Below are 20,033 nucleotides of genomic sequence, written 5' to 3'. Positions count from 1 at the left end.
TACAAACGGGCCTACAAGTGTTAGATAATCACCAACAATCTTGAGTTAATGGATCGCAGTTCTTGTGGTTGTAGCTGTTCCCACTACAGGAAGCCACTGACAACCTATATTTTGCAAGATGCACAGTACTTACAGTTGTGTAAGTGTACTGTACCTACTTTTGAACAGACAAACACAATACTGTTGCTTACTTGACTTTCTGAAGTGGAGAACAATCTAAGTTTGAATACTTTTAATAAACCCCAACCCTTTATTATTATTATTATTATATCATTGAAATGTACCTATAATGTTACTGTATAAAGCAAAGGACTCATCAGGACTCAATCATTACATTGATTTTGTTTATGAGCACGCACAGCACACATTGGCATGTGTGTGGGCCTGTTTTTGAGCGCTCATTTTGGTTGTAGCCATTTTGCATAATCTATTAAAATAAGTATATTTTGCATGTTGGCCTCATGTATTCATAAAGCATGCATGTACTCATTGTTTACATGCTTTACATTTAAATATTGAGGGGTTGTAGTGTGAGATACATGAGGCAAAAATATTTATTTTTGCAGATTATACAAAATGGCTACAACCACAGTCTGTGTTCAGTCTAGAAATATGGCAAAAAAACACACAACCTGTAAATATTAACATTACGCATTCATCAAGTTCAATAATCCAACTGATTAAACCCATGGGTATTTGAATATACTGCATGAACATGAATACCTCAGAATGATGAATAGTCAGGATTCAGTAGACTGGAAACATCTTGAGATTGACCCTGGTGAGGATGTGGTGTGAAAAGAGGTATTGTACAAGTGTTCCTTGAGCACTGAGAAACATGCTGTAGCTGTCACCAGGTCAGCGCTGTTCTTTGAGAAGAGCTGTGTTAAGACTCTGATAACAGCAACCACCCAACAATAATCCAGTAAGATGAAAAACAGGTTTGAACTCAAAAAAGTGTTTTCCTCATTGCACCTTGACATGGCAAGCTATGATATGCATGCTCAAACTTACTTATAGCCTGTGTCCTGAAACTCTCCCTCTCAGTTCGAACTCCAGCCTGACACTTATCCCTGAATGGGTACAGTCAAGTAAGACATGATCCCAATGTTATCAGGAGTTAACGGTGGCTTTTTTGCTGCATGTTATTTTCAGTATGGCACTGCAAGAGTTATCAATATCAAGAAGTTTGGTCCCAGACTACAGGACCATTGCAAGTCTACTCCAACACTATTAAAATATTATTAATTGAGAAAAATAAAGGAACACATACCTGTAGTGAAGTGTAGTAATGACAATGTTAACACAGTGCAGCAATTGCATCAGTCAGTATCAGGCGTGTTGATAATGCCACCTGTGGGTAAAGCCACATTGAACATTTTCTAGATTGTTTTATGTATTGCAGCTGCAGAATCTGTGTGAGTGAGACTGTTGTTAGTGTTAATGAATACATTTGAATTTCCTTTTTACGAGTTAAGGCAATGTGCAGTGAAACAATTTGAGACCTGTTGAAAAGGTAATTCTCCTAAGTTGCCACACAATATCAGTTCTATAAAAGTGGAACTAAAACAAACTAATATTGAAATTAATAACAGATGTTTGTAGTTGTTCTCCTTAGATCAGTCCTAAAGACATAAAACATTCCAGTGGCAGTTTATGGGGACGGTGGCAACCAACCATATCTTTTCTGCACCTTTACCAAAGTTTCCCTTTATCTAGCACTGTGACTGCTTGTGGCACATATTCCTATAGAAAGTCTTACTTGTGATGATTGTGATTATTTCTCTTACTTAGAGCGTCTGCTAAATGACTAAAATGTAAATGTAATTGTTTTAATCAAGCCAGTGGTTTCAGTTGTCCTATATGAATTTAAATTCAAGTTATTATTTAATCAAATAAAATTACCTTCCGAATCGACACATGATGGACAGAGGAGTGGTAAGGAATGATTAACTTGGTCAAGTAAGGACACGCAAAAGGCTGGCACATCACAAACAACCCGAGACAGCAAAGGCGGCTTGACGAAAGGTAAGACTCTGCTGTTTGACAAATGTTTAGTCTTTTATGGCTACTGGTCAACATTGTATTAGAAATTATTATGATGTCATGTACAGTGGGGGAAATAATTATTTGATCCCCTGCTGATTTTGTTAGTTTGCCCGATTACAAAGAAATGAGCGGTCTATAATTTTTATGGTACTTTAATTTTAACAAATAGAGACAGAATATCAACAAAGAAGTCCAGAAAAAACACATTATATAAAGTTATAAATTCATTTGCATTTGATCGAAGGAAATAAGTATTTGATCCCCAAGCAAAACATGACTTAGTACTTGGTGGAGAAACCCTTGCTGGCAAGCACAGAAGTCAGACGTTTCTTATAGTTGGTCACCAGGTTTGCACACATCTCAGGAGGGATTTTGGTCCACTCCTCTTTACAGATCCTCTCCAAATCCTGAAGGTTTCAAGGCTTTTGCTTGGCAACTCGAAGCTTCAGCTCCCTCCACAAATTTTCTATAGGATTAAGGTCTGGAGACTAGCTAGGCCACTCCATGACCTTAGTGTGCTTCTTCTTGAGCTACTCCTTTGTTGCCTTGGCTGTATGTTTTGGGTCATTGTCATGCTGGAAGACCCATCCACGACCCATCCTCAGTGCACTGGCTGAGGGAAGGAGGTTCTCGTCCAAGATCTTATGGTACATGGCCCCGTCCATTGGCTCCTCAATGCGGTGAAGTCGTCCTGTACCCTTAGCAGAGAAACAACCCCAAAGCATAATGTTTCCACCTCCGTGTTTGACGGTGGGGATGGTGTTCTTGGGATTGTAGCATTCAGCATTTCTCTCCCTCCAAACACGAAGAGTCGAATTTATGCCAAAGAGCTCAATTTTGGTCTCATCTGACCACATCACCTTCTCCCAAGCCTTCTCTGAATCATTTAGGTGTTCATTGGCAAACTTCAGATGGGCCTGTACATGTGCCTTCTTGAGCAGGGGGACCTTGCGGGCACTGCAGGATTTCAATCCGTTACGGTGTAGTGTGTTACCAATGGTTTTCTTGGTGACTGTGGTCCCAGCTGCCTTGAGATCATTACCAAGCTCCTCCCGTGTAGTTCTGGGCTGATCCCTCACCCTTCTCATGATCATCCTTACCCCACGAGGCAAGATCTTGCATGGAGCTCCAGGCCGAGGGCGATTGATGGTTATTTTGTATTTCTTCCATTTTCTAATAATTGCACCAACAGTTGTCTCCTTCTCACCAAGCTTCTTGCTGATGGTCTTGTAGCCCATTCCAGCCTTGTGCAGGTCTACAACTCTTACCCTGATGTCCTTTGAATGTTCTTTGGTCTTGCCCATGGTGGTGGAGAGGTTGGAATGGAAGAGATTGATTCTAATGACAGGTGTCTTTTATACCCATAACAAGCAGAGATTAGGAGTACTTTCTTAAAGTGACAGGAGTAATCTGTGTGCCTCATGGGCATATAACCGGTCTGTATGAGCCAGAATTCTTGCTGGTTTGTAGGGGATCAAATACTTATTTCCTTCGATCAAATGCAAATGAATTTATAACTTTATATAATGTGTTTTTTCTGGACTTCTTTGTTGATATTCTGTCTCTATTTGTTAAAATAAAAGTACCATAAAAATTATAGACCGCTCATTTCTTTGTAATCGGGCAAACTAACAAAATCAGCAGGGGATCAAATAATTATTTCCCCCACTGTATATGTAATGTTATTACGAAATTGTATTTTCCTCCATTTGAACACCTCAAACAAATACACTTAAGTGGGCCCATCTGCATTTTAAGATCAAAATCAACTAGATGATTATTATGAATAGCTCACAATTATGTATTGTAAGGCATTAAACTACTCAAAAGCAACATGACACATTTTGCTTGGAAGATCGTTACAATAAAGATTGACCTGCCATTTTGTTGTCTCATAGATAGCAATTTTCTGAAGTAATATAACTTTTGAAAATAGGCTGTGGTTTACTGCATTAGCAATATAAAATAGACCACAGACAACAATGCTGCCAATACTGCAGATCAGTATGTTTTATGTTTTTGTTCTGTCATCTGCACAGCTCTGCCTCTTGATTTAAATCATAATTTCGATCATTTTCATTTTGACACTGTCAATGTCACACCATACCACTATGTCATTTCACATCATGTCATTCCAAGTAATGACCCTTCTACATTAAAAGGGACCAGTGACCATTTATTTCTGGTAAAAGAATACTGTTACTGTCAGGTATCATGCTTCTAAGAAAAAACATGTACTGTAATCCACAGATCTTTCAGTAAAGCTTTTTGAAGAGAATAACGCAGAATAGACTTGAGCAGAGACATGCAAGTTCAACACTAGCCTACATACTGTATGAGGTAAGTAATGTTGTGGTATTGTCTACGGTCTATTTCATATGGTTGACACATGCAGTAAACCACAGTAGCTGTAGCCTATTCAGAATATACACTCACCGAGCTCACAGAGTAAACAACTTGCACTGCGTCCTTAAATCATAGATAATAATGAAAATCATAAACAACACAATGCACCTTGACTGATAGTGACTGATGTTTTTGAAATCTCCTCTCTATTGCAGAGGCGCGTGAGACAAGGCTTTGGTCCCCTCTGTCCTCTTGTCACATTGCTCTGTCTGTGTCCATGATGCGTGTCGTCCAGAAGAAGGCCCTTGCAGCCATTTTGATCTCTATATTTCTGCTGTACATCCTCATACACTCCTGGACCCCTAACACCAAAGTCGATGTGCAGCACAGACAAGCAATCAAGATGAAGAGGCTTCTGGAGGAGAGGCTGCATGAGTCCCAGCACAGTGATGATAATATCCCCTACCGCCTGAAAGAAAGTGTGGCAGGGTGAGATATGAGTAATTGTGTTCCTCTCACTCAGTTGGAAACTGAGTTGAGTACTTCCAGCAAATGCAGAGACTGATTTACATTTTTTTCCCACCTGTCACGCCATCCATCTGATGCTATCTTTCTCTCTCTGGCACAGACGTCTGGCACTGAATGGCTGTGTATGTGTGGGTGATAAAACAAGCATCAACCTGCCGTTTGCCCAGTTGCTGTTCCCCGTGTCTGGGCCCAGAACCTTCATACTGCCTTCCAGGACACGGAGCTGGCAGTGGTGAAGAATCTCAGAGCACAGGAGCACAACAGCTTCCAGAGAAGGTACACACTCTTATCATGGCCTGGGAATGTAAACATTGTGATCATCACCTCACTCTGTTGAGACGCACCCTTCTTTGCTTACTCTCTACTCTTTCTGGTTGGTTTCCTGCTGATTAAGTATCCTCACTGTTTAGCTATGCAGTGAGATGTGGCACAAGTGATGCAGCTGGACAGTGTGGTTTTATTGGCTGTCTACTCCCATGTGTTGGCTATAGGTCCCAGAGCCCTGCAGACCTGCTGGTTATTGCAGAGGCCAATAGTCCCCTGCAGTACCCCTCTCAGGGCGTGCTGGTGCGCCCCCTCAAGACTATCATTATTCCTGGTACGAGTGCACACGACAGCCACATTCCACTTAGAATATTCACACAAGAGGCAAATGCAAATCTATGGAAATTGTTTTCTGAATTAATTAATAATTTAAGGATAGATGACAAAGCAAAATTATTTTCATTCTCTCCTATGTAAAGAATGTAGACATCACTAAAGATGCCATTCTCTTCCCTAAGGGCTAGGTCTAAAAGAAAAGCCCAGACACATTCATGTGGTAAGTTTTCCTACTGGTCTTGGTTTATAATATCTTACTAGCATTTGGCATAGAATATTGACTCATTGATTAATTTTTAACATTCACTTGTGATAGGTGACTCTAACTGCAAACCTGGGGACGTTTGATGTAGCAGCCACCGTAGATGGAGTGTTTACCAAAGGAGAGGGAGAGATGCACATGACTCTGTCGAGTAGGCTCCTGTCCACCTTGAACAGACAGCTGCAGTTTGTCACTTACACAAACACTCTGTTCCATCCCAGGACAGCTGATACATGTGAGTCAACATGTGTAGGGTTATCTATACATGCAGTTATGACATGAACACATGCACTGTTGTCAGAGTTGGAAGGAGACATTCCTAAAATAAGTTGTCTACTTTTACCTGTCAAAGATAAGAGTTACGCTCTTATGGCTCAATGAGTAGGTCTGAATACATTTAAGGCAAATTAAATGTTCAGTTCTGTCTATTGCTTCATATATTTATTGATATTCATTATTTACAGAGTTAAGTCTGGGTTCTATAAGAGAGAATATGAATCCAGCTGTTTCAGACCTAAATCAATATTAACAGCCTATTAATCAAAAATGCTATCAGTTGTAACAAAGGTTTCGTTTATACGGATTAGTATATTCTTTTAGTTGAGCATAAACACATTGATATTGCAAGACCTTAGCATGTACAGAGAGCCTTAGCATGTACAGAGAGCCTTAGCATGTACAGAGAGCCTTAGCATGTACAGAGAGCATGGACATAGGACAATGTTTGTTAAGATCAGAGGGATCCCCAACTACAAGTAGAACGCTTTCCTAACTAAAAAGTACAAATAAAAAAAAGATAGACTTAAGAATGGGATTTAATGGTTAAGCTGTCCGATCTGCTACAAACTTTCAAATACAGGGGTCGAAACCATCAGGTAGCTGATATATTTAAGAGAATTACAGACCTCACCAACAGAAACAGAAGTACATACAAATCTAAAGTGTCATGACTAACAGGAATTTCTACTGTCAAAAGAGGACCTTGGAGCTAGAAAATGTTGTGTCAAAGATTAGGCTGCCGGGCAAATCAGTTATTAGCAGAGAGGACACTGCAATTTGTTGTGCAAAAAAAAAGTACATGTCCAGTGAGTTAGTGGGATCAAAGGTCTTTCTCTGCTCTCTATTCCAGTGCAGTTTGAGACTGATGGACACCAGTCAGTTTTCACCATTAGGATCGGACATGGTGTCAGCCCAAAGCTCTATAACCCAGGCTCTGGAGCCAGAGGAGGTACTGTTATGGAGGTTTATTTGCTGTTGTTGCAATGCTGTTAGTGGACCTTACTCCCTATTTAGTTTGCATGTGGTCAGGATTAAAACATCACAGCTACAAAATATCATACTTAAATGATAATCTGAGCAAATATGAATAACTGAATATTAATTTGTCTTTCCTCTTTTCCTAGAATACAAGATAAGTACCCTTGTCACAATAGCTACCAAGACTTTTCTGCGCTATGACAAACTGCAGAATCTGATTGACAGCATACAACAGTACTACCCCAACGTAACCATAGTGATCGCAGATGACAATGAGCACCCCAAACCAGTGACTGGACCCCATATAGAACATTACATCATGCCTTTTGGAAAGGTACGGCAGCTTGGCATTGGAAGCCAGCTTCATGTTGGGGAAGTCAGTAACACTTGACTTAAAGCATATTGTTATAATTCGATATAACTCATTTTTAGGCATGTATGATGCCTTATGTCTTTATGATGTATCATAATATGTTATGTTTTATAATGCACTATGAATGATAACTGTATGCTACAAGTAAAGTGTTACCTGGAATGATACTGACTGTCCTATGAAGACATGAGTGTGGTGTGTCTGTTCCAAGTCTTTGTCCTCTCCCCCTCCAGGGTTGGTTTGCAGGCAGAAATCTGGCAGTCTCCCAGGTGACTACCAAGTACGTGCTGTGGGTGGACGATGACTTCATCTTTACGTCCAACACCAAGCTGGAGAAGCTAGTGGACATTTTGGAGAAAACCACCTTGGACCTGGTAAGCGCCTCCCTCATCCCTATGAGACAGAGTAGGACATATGAACATAATGCACATAATGCATATCCAGAAATGTTCTTCAGCAAACAAACGACGAAGACTCCACACACTGTGATATTCTGACAAGTGATTGTCATGCCATTGTTTTGACCCTTACAGCTTCATCAGCTCTCTATACAGAGAGAAGCCTATACAGCCTCTCTGATCCCAGAGATTGATTACAAACCACAACTATTAATACAATCTTCTAATTTTCTGCAAAAGCATACAATCAAGGCACTCATCAACTTTGTTCTGATGTCATGGTAATCAGTTAAATTCAGGTGAGAGTGCAGTGTGTCATAAAGTTGCAGGGAGGCACTAGTTGTATAGTAGTATGCAGATTTTCACTTTTCAGTTCCAGAGGAAATAGCAGGAGATTCAGTTATTGTATATCCTGTAGCAACTGTAAACTGTGTGCTATGGGCATAAAATGGGAAACTTGTGCAGAAACGTGTTGAACCGCATACAATTCTCATTATGTAAATCCTGCTACACAGCAGCCATGAAGAGAGCCCTAGTTTGGCAGTTGTGGTTTCTTTTTCCTTTTCACTCAGAGCAGCAGTTGTTTTTTTTTCAGTCTCACTCTGTGGACATTGTGTTTGTAACCCCAGGTGGGTGGTGCAGTGAGAGAAGTGACGGGATACACTGCCACCTACCGCCACACCATCTCTGTGGAGGAGGGGGGCCAGGAGGGGGACTGCTTACACACAAGGAGGGGCCACCATCACACCGTCGAGGGCTTTCCCAACTGCGTGGTGGCTGATGGGGTGATCAACTTCTTCCTGGGGCGGACAGACATGGTGCAGCAGGTTGGCTTTGACCCCCGATTGGCACGAGTGGCTCATCTAGGTGAGTGTGTCTCCCATAGCACAGGAAGTTGTCTCATGGGGAAAATAAAGTTATTGTATTGAAAAAAAAATCATAGAGCTGACATAGCCTATCAGAACATGGCAATTTCAGCTTCACCAAAGCTGAATTCTAATTCAATGGTGTATCCTCTCCTCTCCCCAACCAGGCTGAGAAGTGGTAAGTGCAGCTGTCCAAGTGGTTCTCATCGACTAGTGGCTCTTTAAATGATTAGTTGTATAAAAATCAAGGTTGTCACACATTTTAAGGATATTCACGGCAATCAATTCTGACCCTCCAGAATTCTTCATCGATGGACTCGGCTCCCTTCACGTCGGCTCCTGTGATGATGTCATCGTGGGCCACGCATCTAAGATCAAGTTGCCGTGGGGCAAGTCAGAGAGCGAAAAGGCGTATTCTAAATTCCGCTACTCCTCCCCCGATGATGCCCAGTCCAGAAATGCCTTCTTCAACAGATTTCAATGCATGACTGGTAACTGAACTATAACTACTGTCAGACTGTGTTTACAAAGACATTCTTATAGCTTAAAACAGGTAGGGAATGGAACAAATATTTAAAGTAATCATCGCATCATGTTCCTAAAACTGCATTTCGTTGTCTCTGTACTTGTACTCTGCACAATGACAATAAAGTTGAATCTAATCTAATCTAATCTAATCTAATCTAATCTAAAAAGGCGTTAGACCGTGTAAGGGTTACTGTACTGTATATGGCACAGCATGTGCACTGGTGTGTAAAGCAAATGTGTGGTGTCGGTGTGTCTCCAAAGAGACTGTGCCAAAGATTGAGTCATGCCATTTATTTTATTTTTAGATCCCACTTATACATTGAGCAAACGTAATCCTCAGTATTTACAGCTAAACTGTTGATCGCCAATAACCAACATTTGAACCTCATTTACATTCTAAATTATATAATAAGGATATAGTTACAACATCTTCACAGGATAAGTGGATATTAGGACTGAAGAATTATTAATGCCATTTAAATGACTTTTCAATACCTAGTCTTGCAATGTATATAGATGTGTTCTGTTTGCGTATTCGATACTCCAGTAAGTTAGCATGAATGCTTGTGAGAGTGTTTACTCTGAAGTTTAGATCCTGCCATTTTACTTTTTAACCACAAGATGGAAACCAAAGACCAGACAAATTATACAGCAAGTTTTTAATAATTTTATTTTTATATGAACAGATTGCTGGTATTTTTGTGCAGTTCACCAATTATTGTTTTGAGCATGAATATTGGTGTTTAGTTGGATTCGTTTTCATAATAGTATGTATGTTTATGAGAGAGATTACTGAGTGCTTCGTGCCTATGCCAAAATGTGCAATTTAGACCAATTGATTGCATAAAACACTAGAATGAGTTGTGCAATACAGTGATATTGTTTTGTTTATCTCTTCTTCAGCTATTGTAAACAGGCACAGACAATGTATTACCATGTACCATGTAATTGGTTAGATGCACTCTTGAATCTGATACTATATGATTTACTGTTTTGTTCTTTGAATTATTTGTTTTCATTTTAAAATAATGGATTTGTATTGCTTGAAGTTCTGACACTGTACAACCTTACCTGAGTGTGTTTGGTCTTGCTGCTGTAGACACATATAACTGTTGGAGGAGTTTGTTGTGTAAATGTTTGGATGTGTGTGGTATTGAGGGCCGCTGGGGGTATACAGTAGATACCTTTATAAACACTTGGCCAGAGCCTTGTGTACCACACTTTAATGGATGTGGGCTACTTCCTGCCAATTAGTGAAATACTCCTTGAGCTTTAAAGGGAACACCCGAAGGGTGTACTGTCTAGAGGGTTCTTTGAAATATGCACTGAAAAAAAAGAATAACTTGGGCATCCAACATCAAGCAAGCAAATAATTAGTTTTGCATTTTTTGCCCTGTTTTTGAACTCGCACCACATACGATTTTTATCAGGTCAAGGTAACATGATTATGATGAAGTGCACTGTACGCTGGTAGCAATGCCTATGACCGCACACTGGAACAGCAGAGGGCAGTATGCTAGCACACTACTTCACATTCAGCTATGTCACTGTTTGATGCTTCTTACTCATGCCTAAATATTATGAAGTGTCTGGTAATGTTTTTGTGAAGGATAAATTCCTTCAAAATATGCAAACATTGACTGTATTTGCTGTATTTAATGTTGATGTACATTAAACTATTTACATTTAATGTAATGTAACATGTATTTACTGTAAACATTCCTGTTCATTGCTGTAACTGATAATTACAGTTTTACCCTCATTTGTATGAGGAACATGGAATATTACAATGACACACTGCCCTGCATAACCAAGCACAAATACTCTGGTCTTTGCTCTTCCAAACCTGTCAGATGAGCATGCTTCTACTTCCAGCCTTCCAACTGTCTTTTTTTATTAAAATGTTAATTAGACATACTGTATGAACTGCACTGTTGGTGTGTATTTGATTCATAAAAAATAAAAAAAAACAGACAAGAGACTTCAATCAATTTTTGTTGTAATGTTTATTGTAAAAGTATTTAGGAAAAAGTATTATAAAAGATATTACAGTTGCATACAATACGCCTATAGAGGCTATTTGTCTACTGTATGTAGATACTGGACAGTGTATGTAATGTTACTCAAATACACATAATTTACATAGATGTATGCATTTGCATACATATAACAAATAATAAGGACATATTTCATGTGAATGCAGTCAAATTCTGCATCATGCAAGCGCTGTATTATAGTTAACATAAATATACATATCTTCATTTTAAGAAAGCATTCAGTGCATTTTATTCAGGGAAGTAAGGTTAATTTCTGTATTACAATTTACAGTAAGTTGCCAAAACAAGACAAATACCAGTTATGCCTGGCCATTCATCTTCCAGCATTTAGACATAATAAGTCAAATTCAAACCAAAGTAATTAAATTATTGATATCTATCAAGCTAACTGTAATAGGGATATCATATTAAAGCTGACTGACCCTTCATTGGTCTCCTCTCATTCATTCTGAATTCCAGCAGTGAGTTATGGGAGTGCTGTAGGCTGCTGGATGTGTCCTACTGTAATGCACTGCCACTGCTCTGATTCCTCCTTCATCTCATACTGAAATGCTACAACAGGCCACTGCGTTTTAGAAGCACAGTGGCGTATACACATTGACACAGTACTACATCTGCCTAGGACCAGGGTCAACATTTAAAAGTCATTGTGGGAAGACGTGTTTCTCACTGAAGGCCAGGTGAGCAGGTTATTCCCAGTCAGTTATTAGTGGGGTTGATCTTCTGTGATTCATCTGGATCTGTAAAACGACTGACCATCTTATCTCACACCCAAACGGTAGTTGTGTTTTCTGGAGGTTTCTCCTGGCAGAGATAAGAACAAGGACATTAACACAAACAGCCACCACAAGATTTATTTTAACATTGTTCAAATTAGTTTGCATGTCTCCTCTTTGTTTGAGGTGTACCTTCTGTTGTTGAATATAGACCACAGCGTCGTGGACAGTTACAAAAATGTGTTGTGGGTTCATGTAGTTCATCAGCCCACTGGACGTGAGGATCTTCAGCACACTCTCTGTAGGGAGACGTTCTATGACTGTTCCACACAGTACTATTCTACAACCTTATCGTGTCACTCCAAAAAGACTGTAAATGTGGCTATGAGTGAAATCATAATCAATATTTGTAATTATTGTTCTATTAGTTTTACTTCAGATATTTGTATAAAGTCAATGCAGTCTTACCATTGCAGTTTGCCAAGTATATGCAAACCCCAACTTTCTGGCATTCAATACACATCTAGAAAAAAACAATATTTGTCATGAATTTGTCAGATTATTAATCTAACAGAGGTATACAATAGGTACAGTGCAACACACCATGCCTTCATTGACTCACCTGTATGAACAGTCTGGCTCCAGCAACATCAACAAAAATCACACTGCTGCAATCAATAAGCACAGCCTGGACTTCATTCTCAGACGTTTCTGCAGAGAGGGGGAAAAAGTTAATAAAATATAATATGTTTCTCAACAAGGAGTGAATTTAATAACCGCAGGCCTATCATCAACATGTATGTATTCACTATCATCAATTACCAGATTTAAAGAATTCATTTTCTGATGAAAATGATGTGTTTGCAACACCTCTCTCCTGAAAGACAAAAAAAAACACATTAAGTTATAAGAGTAAACCCAAATTATACCATTTATTATTAATTATTTTCCATTTAAACTCTGTCTGTGTGTTAGAGGAGCGTTACAAATGCACAAGTAGAAAAAAGTGTATTATGTTTTTAGAGAACACAGCATGTCCTTGTATGTGCAGTGTATGATATTGCACAACACAGTATAGATTGTATGTAGTGCAGTCTCACCACAGTGTTGACAGCCTCCCTCTCCCTCTTCTCCAGGGCTTTCTTGGCCTTCTCTCTACTGCGGATCCTCTCGGGGGTGAGGCCCAGCAGCCTGCTCATATCCTCCCTGAAGAAGCTGCGGTTGCCGTAGTAGATGGGTCCATTGTAGGTAAGGATCTTCACCCCTGGAACCTCGTAGCACTGTAGGGAGAGGGCAGATCATTTCACTAAGTACTAAGTAGTATGGCACTATGGCATTACAGTATAGTATAGTATACACAACAGGTGTCACACAAACAGTATTGCTTCCTCACACTCTGAACTCACACAAGCCTAGACCCTGTGCCCTCTGAATTGCCAACACACGTGACCATCACCGAAAAGCTATCAATTCGATGGCACAGGTGAGGGTATTTCAACTTGAGGAGTGAGTTTATCACTTTTTCAACTGGGTTACATATAATATAGTATAGCATAGTATATTATATTGTGTAGAAGTCCTCTCACCTTGCTGTGGTTCTCTAGAGGTCTGTAGATCTCTGTGTTGCTGGCCCTACCCAGCACTGAGCACCCAGCCCTGAGGACAACAACATCACTGTGTTTACAAACTGTATGTCAAACTGTTCATGGTTATACTTCTTCTCTTTCCCTTGGGTGAGTGCATCAGGTCCATAACCTCCAGAAACAACAGACCTAGGAGGGATATTAATTCACAGTGCTCTGGTCTACAAGGCTCTATTCTTGCACAGAGGTGGATCTCCAGAGCTTTGCTACTATGTATTGGAAGGCATAATGAGCCTGATTATTGTTGCTGATGAATGCACTAACAATTCCCAATGCTTGACTACACAGGTTGTTATGCAGGCTAGGCATTGCTTACAACCGAGCATTTAGCAGTCTTCACTTGTACAACCACACTGGCTGTAGCTCTATGTACAGTAACCGTGGATCAGTTATGCTGGGTGGGGTGAATGCCTACCTCTGTGTACGGCAGATGACGGTCATCATTGAGAAGACCACCCCGATGGCGAGACCCAGGTCCACATTGAGTATCACTACAGACAACCAGGTCACCAACCACACTACCTGCACAAACATACAGTCCCAACAGGTTCACATCATGTGGATCACCATTGCATGTGTGATGATACGACACAGAACATTCAATAAATGCAACAGAGGAGCTAGTCCAAATGAGCTTAAATAACTGACTCTGTAATTCAGGTAATTAGAGTGCGTATTGATCAAAACAATAAATTAGTGGCACATGTATCATGTTTGTCAGTTGATATGAAACATGGGTAGTTACTTACAAAGTCGATCTTGCTGACTCTCCACAGGTCAGGTAGGTCCTGGAACTGCAGGAACATCTGCCTGAGGCTGGTGACGTTGATGCATGCCAGCACTGCCTGGGGAGAGGAGGATAGAGAGGAGTCAAACATGAGTGGACATCTGTTTATCCATCAAAAGTTCAACTCAATATGTAAGATATACACACACACACACACACACACACACACACACACACACACACACACACACACCTTGGGCAGGAAGTAGAACAGAGGACCAATCAGCAGCAGAACGATCAGAACCACCAGACTGGTGAACAGGCCAGATAGCTGGAGGGACAGAGAGTGTTATGATTGTGCTGATCAGATCAGAAGGCTGTTTCATTATGCAGAGAATATTTAAGCAAACCAATTTCTAATGTGAGATCCACATACATGTGAGAACGCTTAGGTCGTGGGTTTGATTCCTGCTGGGACCATATATACTGAAATGTATGCACTCACTGCAATGTAAGTCGCTTTGGAGAAAAGCGTCAGCTAAATGGCATATATTATCCACAGAGTTTTAGAGAATTGAATATACTGTATCCTTATCATGAAATGAATGCCTAGGATGAATGCCTAGGATGAATGCCTAGATAGAGGTATCACCAGGTGCTGGTTCTTGGTTAGACAAAGGGGAGTAGTATGTTTATAAAACAGACAAGAGTTGAGTAATGGTTACCTGTGTATACCCCCCAGCACTCTCCAGGATGTTGGTGGTGGCCAGAGTGGCAGAGCTGGGGAAGCAGGTGAAGAGAGAGGACACAGTGTTGGAGATGCCGTGGGCCAGTAGCTCCTGCAGTTGCAAGACAAACATGTATGGGATCAATACAAACCAACCAGACTGTGTGTTGAGTTTCCAGTATTGGATTGTATCAGTGGAAGACCACTGCACCTGGTTTGGGTGGATGGAGTAGCCGTGCTTATCTGCGTAGATCATTGCCAGAGAGACAGACACAGCATAACCCACAAACGTGATAGCAACCGTGTCTCCGGCAACTTCAGGTAATGTGTGCAACGCAGGCATCCGTGGACTAGGGAAGCTGGAAATATGAGAACCAAAGACGGGTTGATAAGGGAAAAATAAAATCATTTCTGGACTTCTTTTAGGTACTGTAGTCATGATAATGCTTCGATAGTCATTACTTACCCTGCAGGGATGTGGCCTACGATCTGAATGCCATATTTAGAGTCCAGAGAGGAGGCATAGGTCACTCCTGTTGCTATTATGACCTGAGGGGGAACAAGAGATATCAGACTTGACACTACATTATCAATATCAAGTCTGGACAATTCATGACTGGAAAGTATTCTGAAATAAAAAGGTGAGATTGTGTGCATTATAATGGATAGTGGCAGAATAGTATTAAGTAAAGACTTACTGTGAGGATCTCTACAGGGATGGGTGTGCGCAGACGTTGGCGGAAGCGCATGTTGACCTCCTTCACAGGCACCAGGATTGCCAGGCACACCAGGGAGATCAGCAGCTCCGCCATATTAATGTGGGGCAGGTTCTCCATCACAGATGCAAGGGTCTGGAAATGAAAAATGCCTAATCATATTTTGACAGCTCTCTCAGTCCTTTATCATTCCCTGAAATACTTCACTAATAACACCATGATCATGTTGTATCTCAGGCTGCTGACCTTGAAGAGGGAGAAGGGGCCGGTGTGGCGAGGGAGCCGCTGTCCCAGCATGCTCTGTAGCTGTGAGATGGTGACGTGGAAGGCAGCGGCACTGGTGAAAGCCTTGACGATGGGCTCTGACAGGTATGTGGAGAGGAACCCCAACTGGAGCCCAAACATGCATAGCTGGGGAATAACACCCAATTAGGACTACAGTCTAACCACCATAGATACATTCCCACAATGTTTATTTTCAATAACTCATCTTGAGAATATTGTAAATATTGCATTTTGATGTTCCATGAGGTTGTGTCAGACCATTGTTCTTTTAAATTGCCACACAAAATGATCTGGGATAGAAAAAATTGCCTTTTTCACCATAGTACAGTTACATCGATTACATCAATAGTTTCTCCTCTAGTTCTCACCATCATAATCCCTGAGAGGAGGGCTACAGCCGAGGCCACACCGATCCTCTGGGCCTCGAAGTCTGCAGCCTCAGGACTGCTGGAGTTCAGCTCCAGAGGGGTGGGGACCAGCTGTTCCACCACAGAGCCAGTCATCAGACTCACCACAGCAAATGTACCTGGGACACCACAGCACATTGTCTCAACATTCAATGTAAACACTGACATTCTAGAACAACTCCACACTCCAATTATTTACTACCGTATCTATTTACTATAAATACCACAACTATTTTGGATGATACACCTGAATATTTGGAGAGAGTACCACAAATAGTATCAAGAGAATTTTTATGAGAATCTTACCAGTGGAAACGTGACGTCCTGTTCCAAAAAGCATGTAGAGGACTACAGGGAAGAAGGAGGTGTAGAGGCCGTAGATGGGCGCCACAGATGTGAGTAGTGCAAAGGCCATACCTATTTCAGGAAGAGAAACAAAATATTTCAGCATATTTTGAATCACCCTTGCGTATCTTTTTTTCTACTCTGGTTTTTTCTCCTGACACTGATGTTGGCAGTAGCCAATAGACATACATCTGAGCTATAGATAAACCATAATCATGTACTACAAATCACTGTATTACTTTATGTTCACTTTTGAAATAAAAGGTTTTGATGCTGGGCGATTTTGTCTCATTTATTTTGAAGGATTTATTTTGTAGATTTTGTCAATGTTAGACTTCAAGGTAGAACAAAGCAGTTGCTCCTATGTTCAGTGTTCATGTCTTAAAGTTTTTTTTCCTTTGGGCTACCCCATATTCTGAGTTATAACAATGTAATTAAGACGTTTTATAGATATTGCTGTATTCCATAACGTATCTCTGGTCAACTCCAAATAAACATCAACTAGTGGACCAGTGCTGTAGAAGTAAACTGTTAATTTCGTTACGTTTGTGTCAACTTGAAAGCTGTCTACTTGAGATCAATCAAATATAATATTTGTTAGTATACCTCCATAAACTTGACACACGTGAGACGGAAAGGACGCATCAACATGCTCCGTTATGTGTCTTGCTTGCACTAAAAAGTAACAAAACTGGAGAGGGTAAGTTTCTATTTGTCATCTAATTCTTACCTGAGTGACTTAAAATGATCTACCTTACGCATGAAGTTGGACTCACCTTGCGGAATGTGAAGTATTCCAACAGTTAGACCCGCTATTGTATCCCCTAATATCCATTTCTTTAGCCTATATTTCGGCAACCAGTTGAAAATGGGCACACGTTCCCTCAACAGGTGAAGACATGCTCCCCGAGAACACCTGCACCGTTCGGCTAGCTTTTCTCGAAACTGTCCACGTTCATTTGGCTTGTCCTCGCTACCATACGACTGCCTGAAACGGTCCTCGGTGTAAATATTCCTGTATACAGCCACAGAAGCGCTCATCTTGTCCTCCCAGGTAAGTGGTAAAGTTGACTCGTTGAAGAAAAAGTTCAAGTAATCTCGAGGAGGCAGAAAAGATGCTCTCACTACTGCCTCTCATATAGTAGACTCTGGGTTGGCAGCAGGAACCATTGTATTTTCCTGTCAGGTGTTTTTAGCCAATGACATAGCTCAAAGCTGAACCTTTTTGTTATTGTTTTGAACTGCTTTGAAAGGGTTATTACATCCTTGTCTGGCAGAGGCCCCATAAAGGTGTGCTTGTCCAACTTCTTTGTTGATAGATGTGTACAACAATCCTCCGGGTCCTACTGCTAAAGGCTTTTTACTTCTGAAAAAAATGCCCATAAACACCCATACTCTTTTCCTATCCGTTACACATACACAATCTACCACCCCAATCCCCACTTTACTATGTAGTACTTGACTATTGAAAGGCCCTTCCTCTTGGTCTGCCCCTAGAGATCTCATAGGGGGTCGAAGTCATACAATGTACAGCTCTGTGTGAAAATCCCACAGAGATCAAAGTGGTATTGTTGCTGAAGTGGAGGTGTAACCTCAAACCTCAAATCTATTAGCAATTATTGTAGGTGGTCATTTCCGAGAGCGATGGATATCTATAATGGCCCTTGGTGTTTAGATCGCATAGCCATAGGGAATATGTCTGGAACCTAAGAGACCTCTGTGAAACCTAATCACTTGTAAGCTGGGGTCCATTGATCAAACCACACCTTGACTGATGATGAGTGAGCATTTTTGTGATGCACTCCTCTGTCACAAGGAAGAGGATACCAAAGTAAGAATAAAGATCTTTATATGTTATATATGGCACAATTTAACCACTAATGTCTAAAATAATGTGTTTTTGCCCATCCAGAAGTAGACCTACTGTATACAAAAGATCCTCAATAGTGAGAAATGGGTGAGGCCGTTTCCTCTGTCCATCAAACTGAAGAGTGAACGTGTTGCAGGTCACTAAGCTTGGCTAGCAAAACCATTTGCCTGTAAAATCCTACTGTACTATAAACTTTCAATGAGGGAGACAGAGATTGTAATCTAAAGAGAGGTTCAATCAGACTCCAGTGAAAACAAACAATGATACAATGTAAGTGGATAAATTATTTTGGTTAGAGCACACTATTGGGCCCCATGAATGAACCCCTCCCTGCCAAAGTGGTGCTGGGTTCCGTGCAGAGCCACACGCATGCATGCAGGCAGCCACTCGAAGGCATGTTGAAGCTGCCCAGACCTTAAGCTGGGCACAATGAGGCGCCTGCATGACCAGAGATCAAGTTGTTTTACTGTACTAGATTAGATTTGTTGTTTGATATATGTATATGTGTGTGTGTGTGTGTGTGTGTGTGTGTGTATATATATATACAGTACCAGTCAAAACTTTGGACACAAACTTGCCGAGAGTGTGCAAAGCTGTCATCAAAGCAAAAGGTGGCTACTTTGAAGAATCTAAAATATAAAACATATTCTGGTTTGTTTAACACTTTCTTGTATACTACATAATTCCATATGTGTTCCTTCATAGTTTTGATGTCTTCAATATTAATCTACAATGTAGAAAATAATAAAAAATAAAGAAAAAACACTGAATGAGAAGGTGTGTCCACTGGTACTGTATATATATACTATATATATATATATATGCACATATACAGTTGGGATTTCATATGTTGCCTCATCTTACATAAGACACATCATAAATTATTAACAGCACTGTGTTGTGACATACATTGATATCGGGGTATTTGTGTTACCACACACACACACACACACACACAGAAATGTCTGGGTGTCTCAGTCATATAGTGTAGCCCTGATAAATGTCTCCCAATTATATGATTAACATTGACACATTTAACAGCAAGCCAGGAACTTTGTTTCAGGAACCTTTTGTACCATATTGTAATTTCATGAGTGAGAGTAAATTGCTAAACTTGATTTTGGAGCCAAGGAGAGTGTAGGCAAGAGGTCCAGCAATGCATACAGAATCCAAGCATAGGCTGGACACATTCCAAGTGTGATGTGTCTAAATCTCACTTATGTTGGAAATTAATGAAAGAAACAGAAATGTGGCGCGATGTTTTTGTTTCGATCTCATATTCCTAGAATTCATTTGACTCTAGTGGACTGGAGATGCTGTGATATAAGGGTCT

The 20,033-nt window shown here is 40.5% G+C and overlaps 2 protein-coding genes across 2 annotated transcripts; one reads left to right on the top strand and one right to left on the bottom strand.

Moving 5' to 3' along the window:
• Nucleotides 1-1,741: 1,741 nt before the first annotated feature.
• Nucleotides 1,742-9,945, top strand: b4galnt1a (beta-1,4-N-acetyl-galactosaminyl transferase 1a). The gene is given in 13 exon segments (XM_083674419.1): nt 1,742-2,028; nt 4,611-4,884; nt 5,024-5,100; nt 5,103-5,199; nt 5,415-5,521; nt 5,706-5,743; nt 5,840-6,020; nt 6,915-7,013; nt 7,189-7,376; nt 7,649-7,789; nt 8,443-8,680; nt 8,979-9,292; nt 9,383-9,945. Coding segments are annotated over 11 exon segments (1,578 nt in total). The 5' UTR covers nt 1,742-2,028; nt 4,611-4,672; the 3' UTR covers nt 9,179-9,292; nt 9,383-9,945.
• A 2,053-nt stretch (nt 9,946-11,998) lies between these two features.
• slc26a10 (solute carrier family 26 member 10) lies at nt 11,999-17,871 on the bottom strand (the record flags this gene model as incomplete). The annotated part of the gene is made up of 18 exons (XM_083674566.1): nt 11,999-12,068; nt 12,173-12,279; nt 12,449-12,503; nt 12,603-12,691; nt 12,803-12,857; nt 13,081-13,260; nt 13,567-13,636; nt 14,039-14,145; nt 14,373-14,468; nt 14,604-14,681; nt 15,076-15,189; nt 15,289-15,436; nt 15,544-15,626; nt 15,776-15,928; nt 16,040-16,204; nt 16,447-16,604; nt 16,792-16,902; nt 17,607-17,871. The coding sequence occupies 18 exons, from the start codon at nt 17,869-17,871 to the stop codon at nt 12,030-12,032; spliced, it is 2,073 nt and encodes a 690-aa protein (XP_083530692.1). The 3' UTR covers nt 11,999-12,029.
• Nucleotides 17,872-20,033: the final 2,162 nt, after the last annotated feature.

Source organism: Argentina silus (genome assembly GCF_951799395.1).
Source record: "Argentina silus genome assembly, chromosome: 8".
Taxonomy (NCBI): domain Eukaryota; kingdom Metazoa; phylum Chordata; class Actinopteri; order Argentiniformes; family Argentinidae; genus Argentina; species Argentina silus.
Note: the sequence above shows the minus strand (reverse complement) of the source record. Positions and strands in the feature narration are given on the sequence as shown.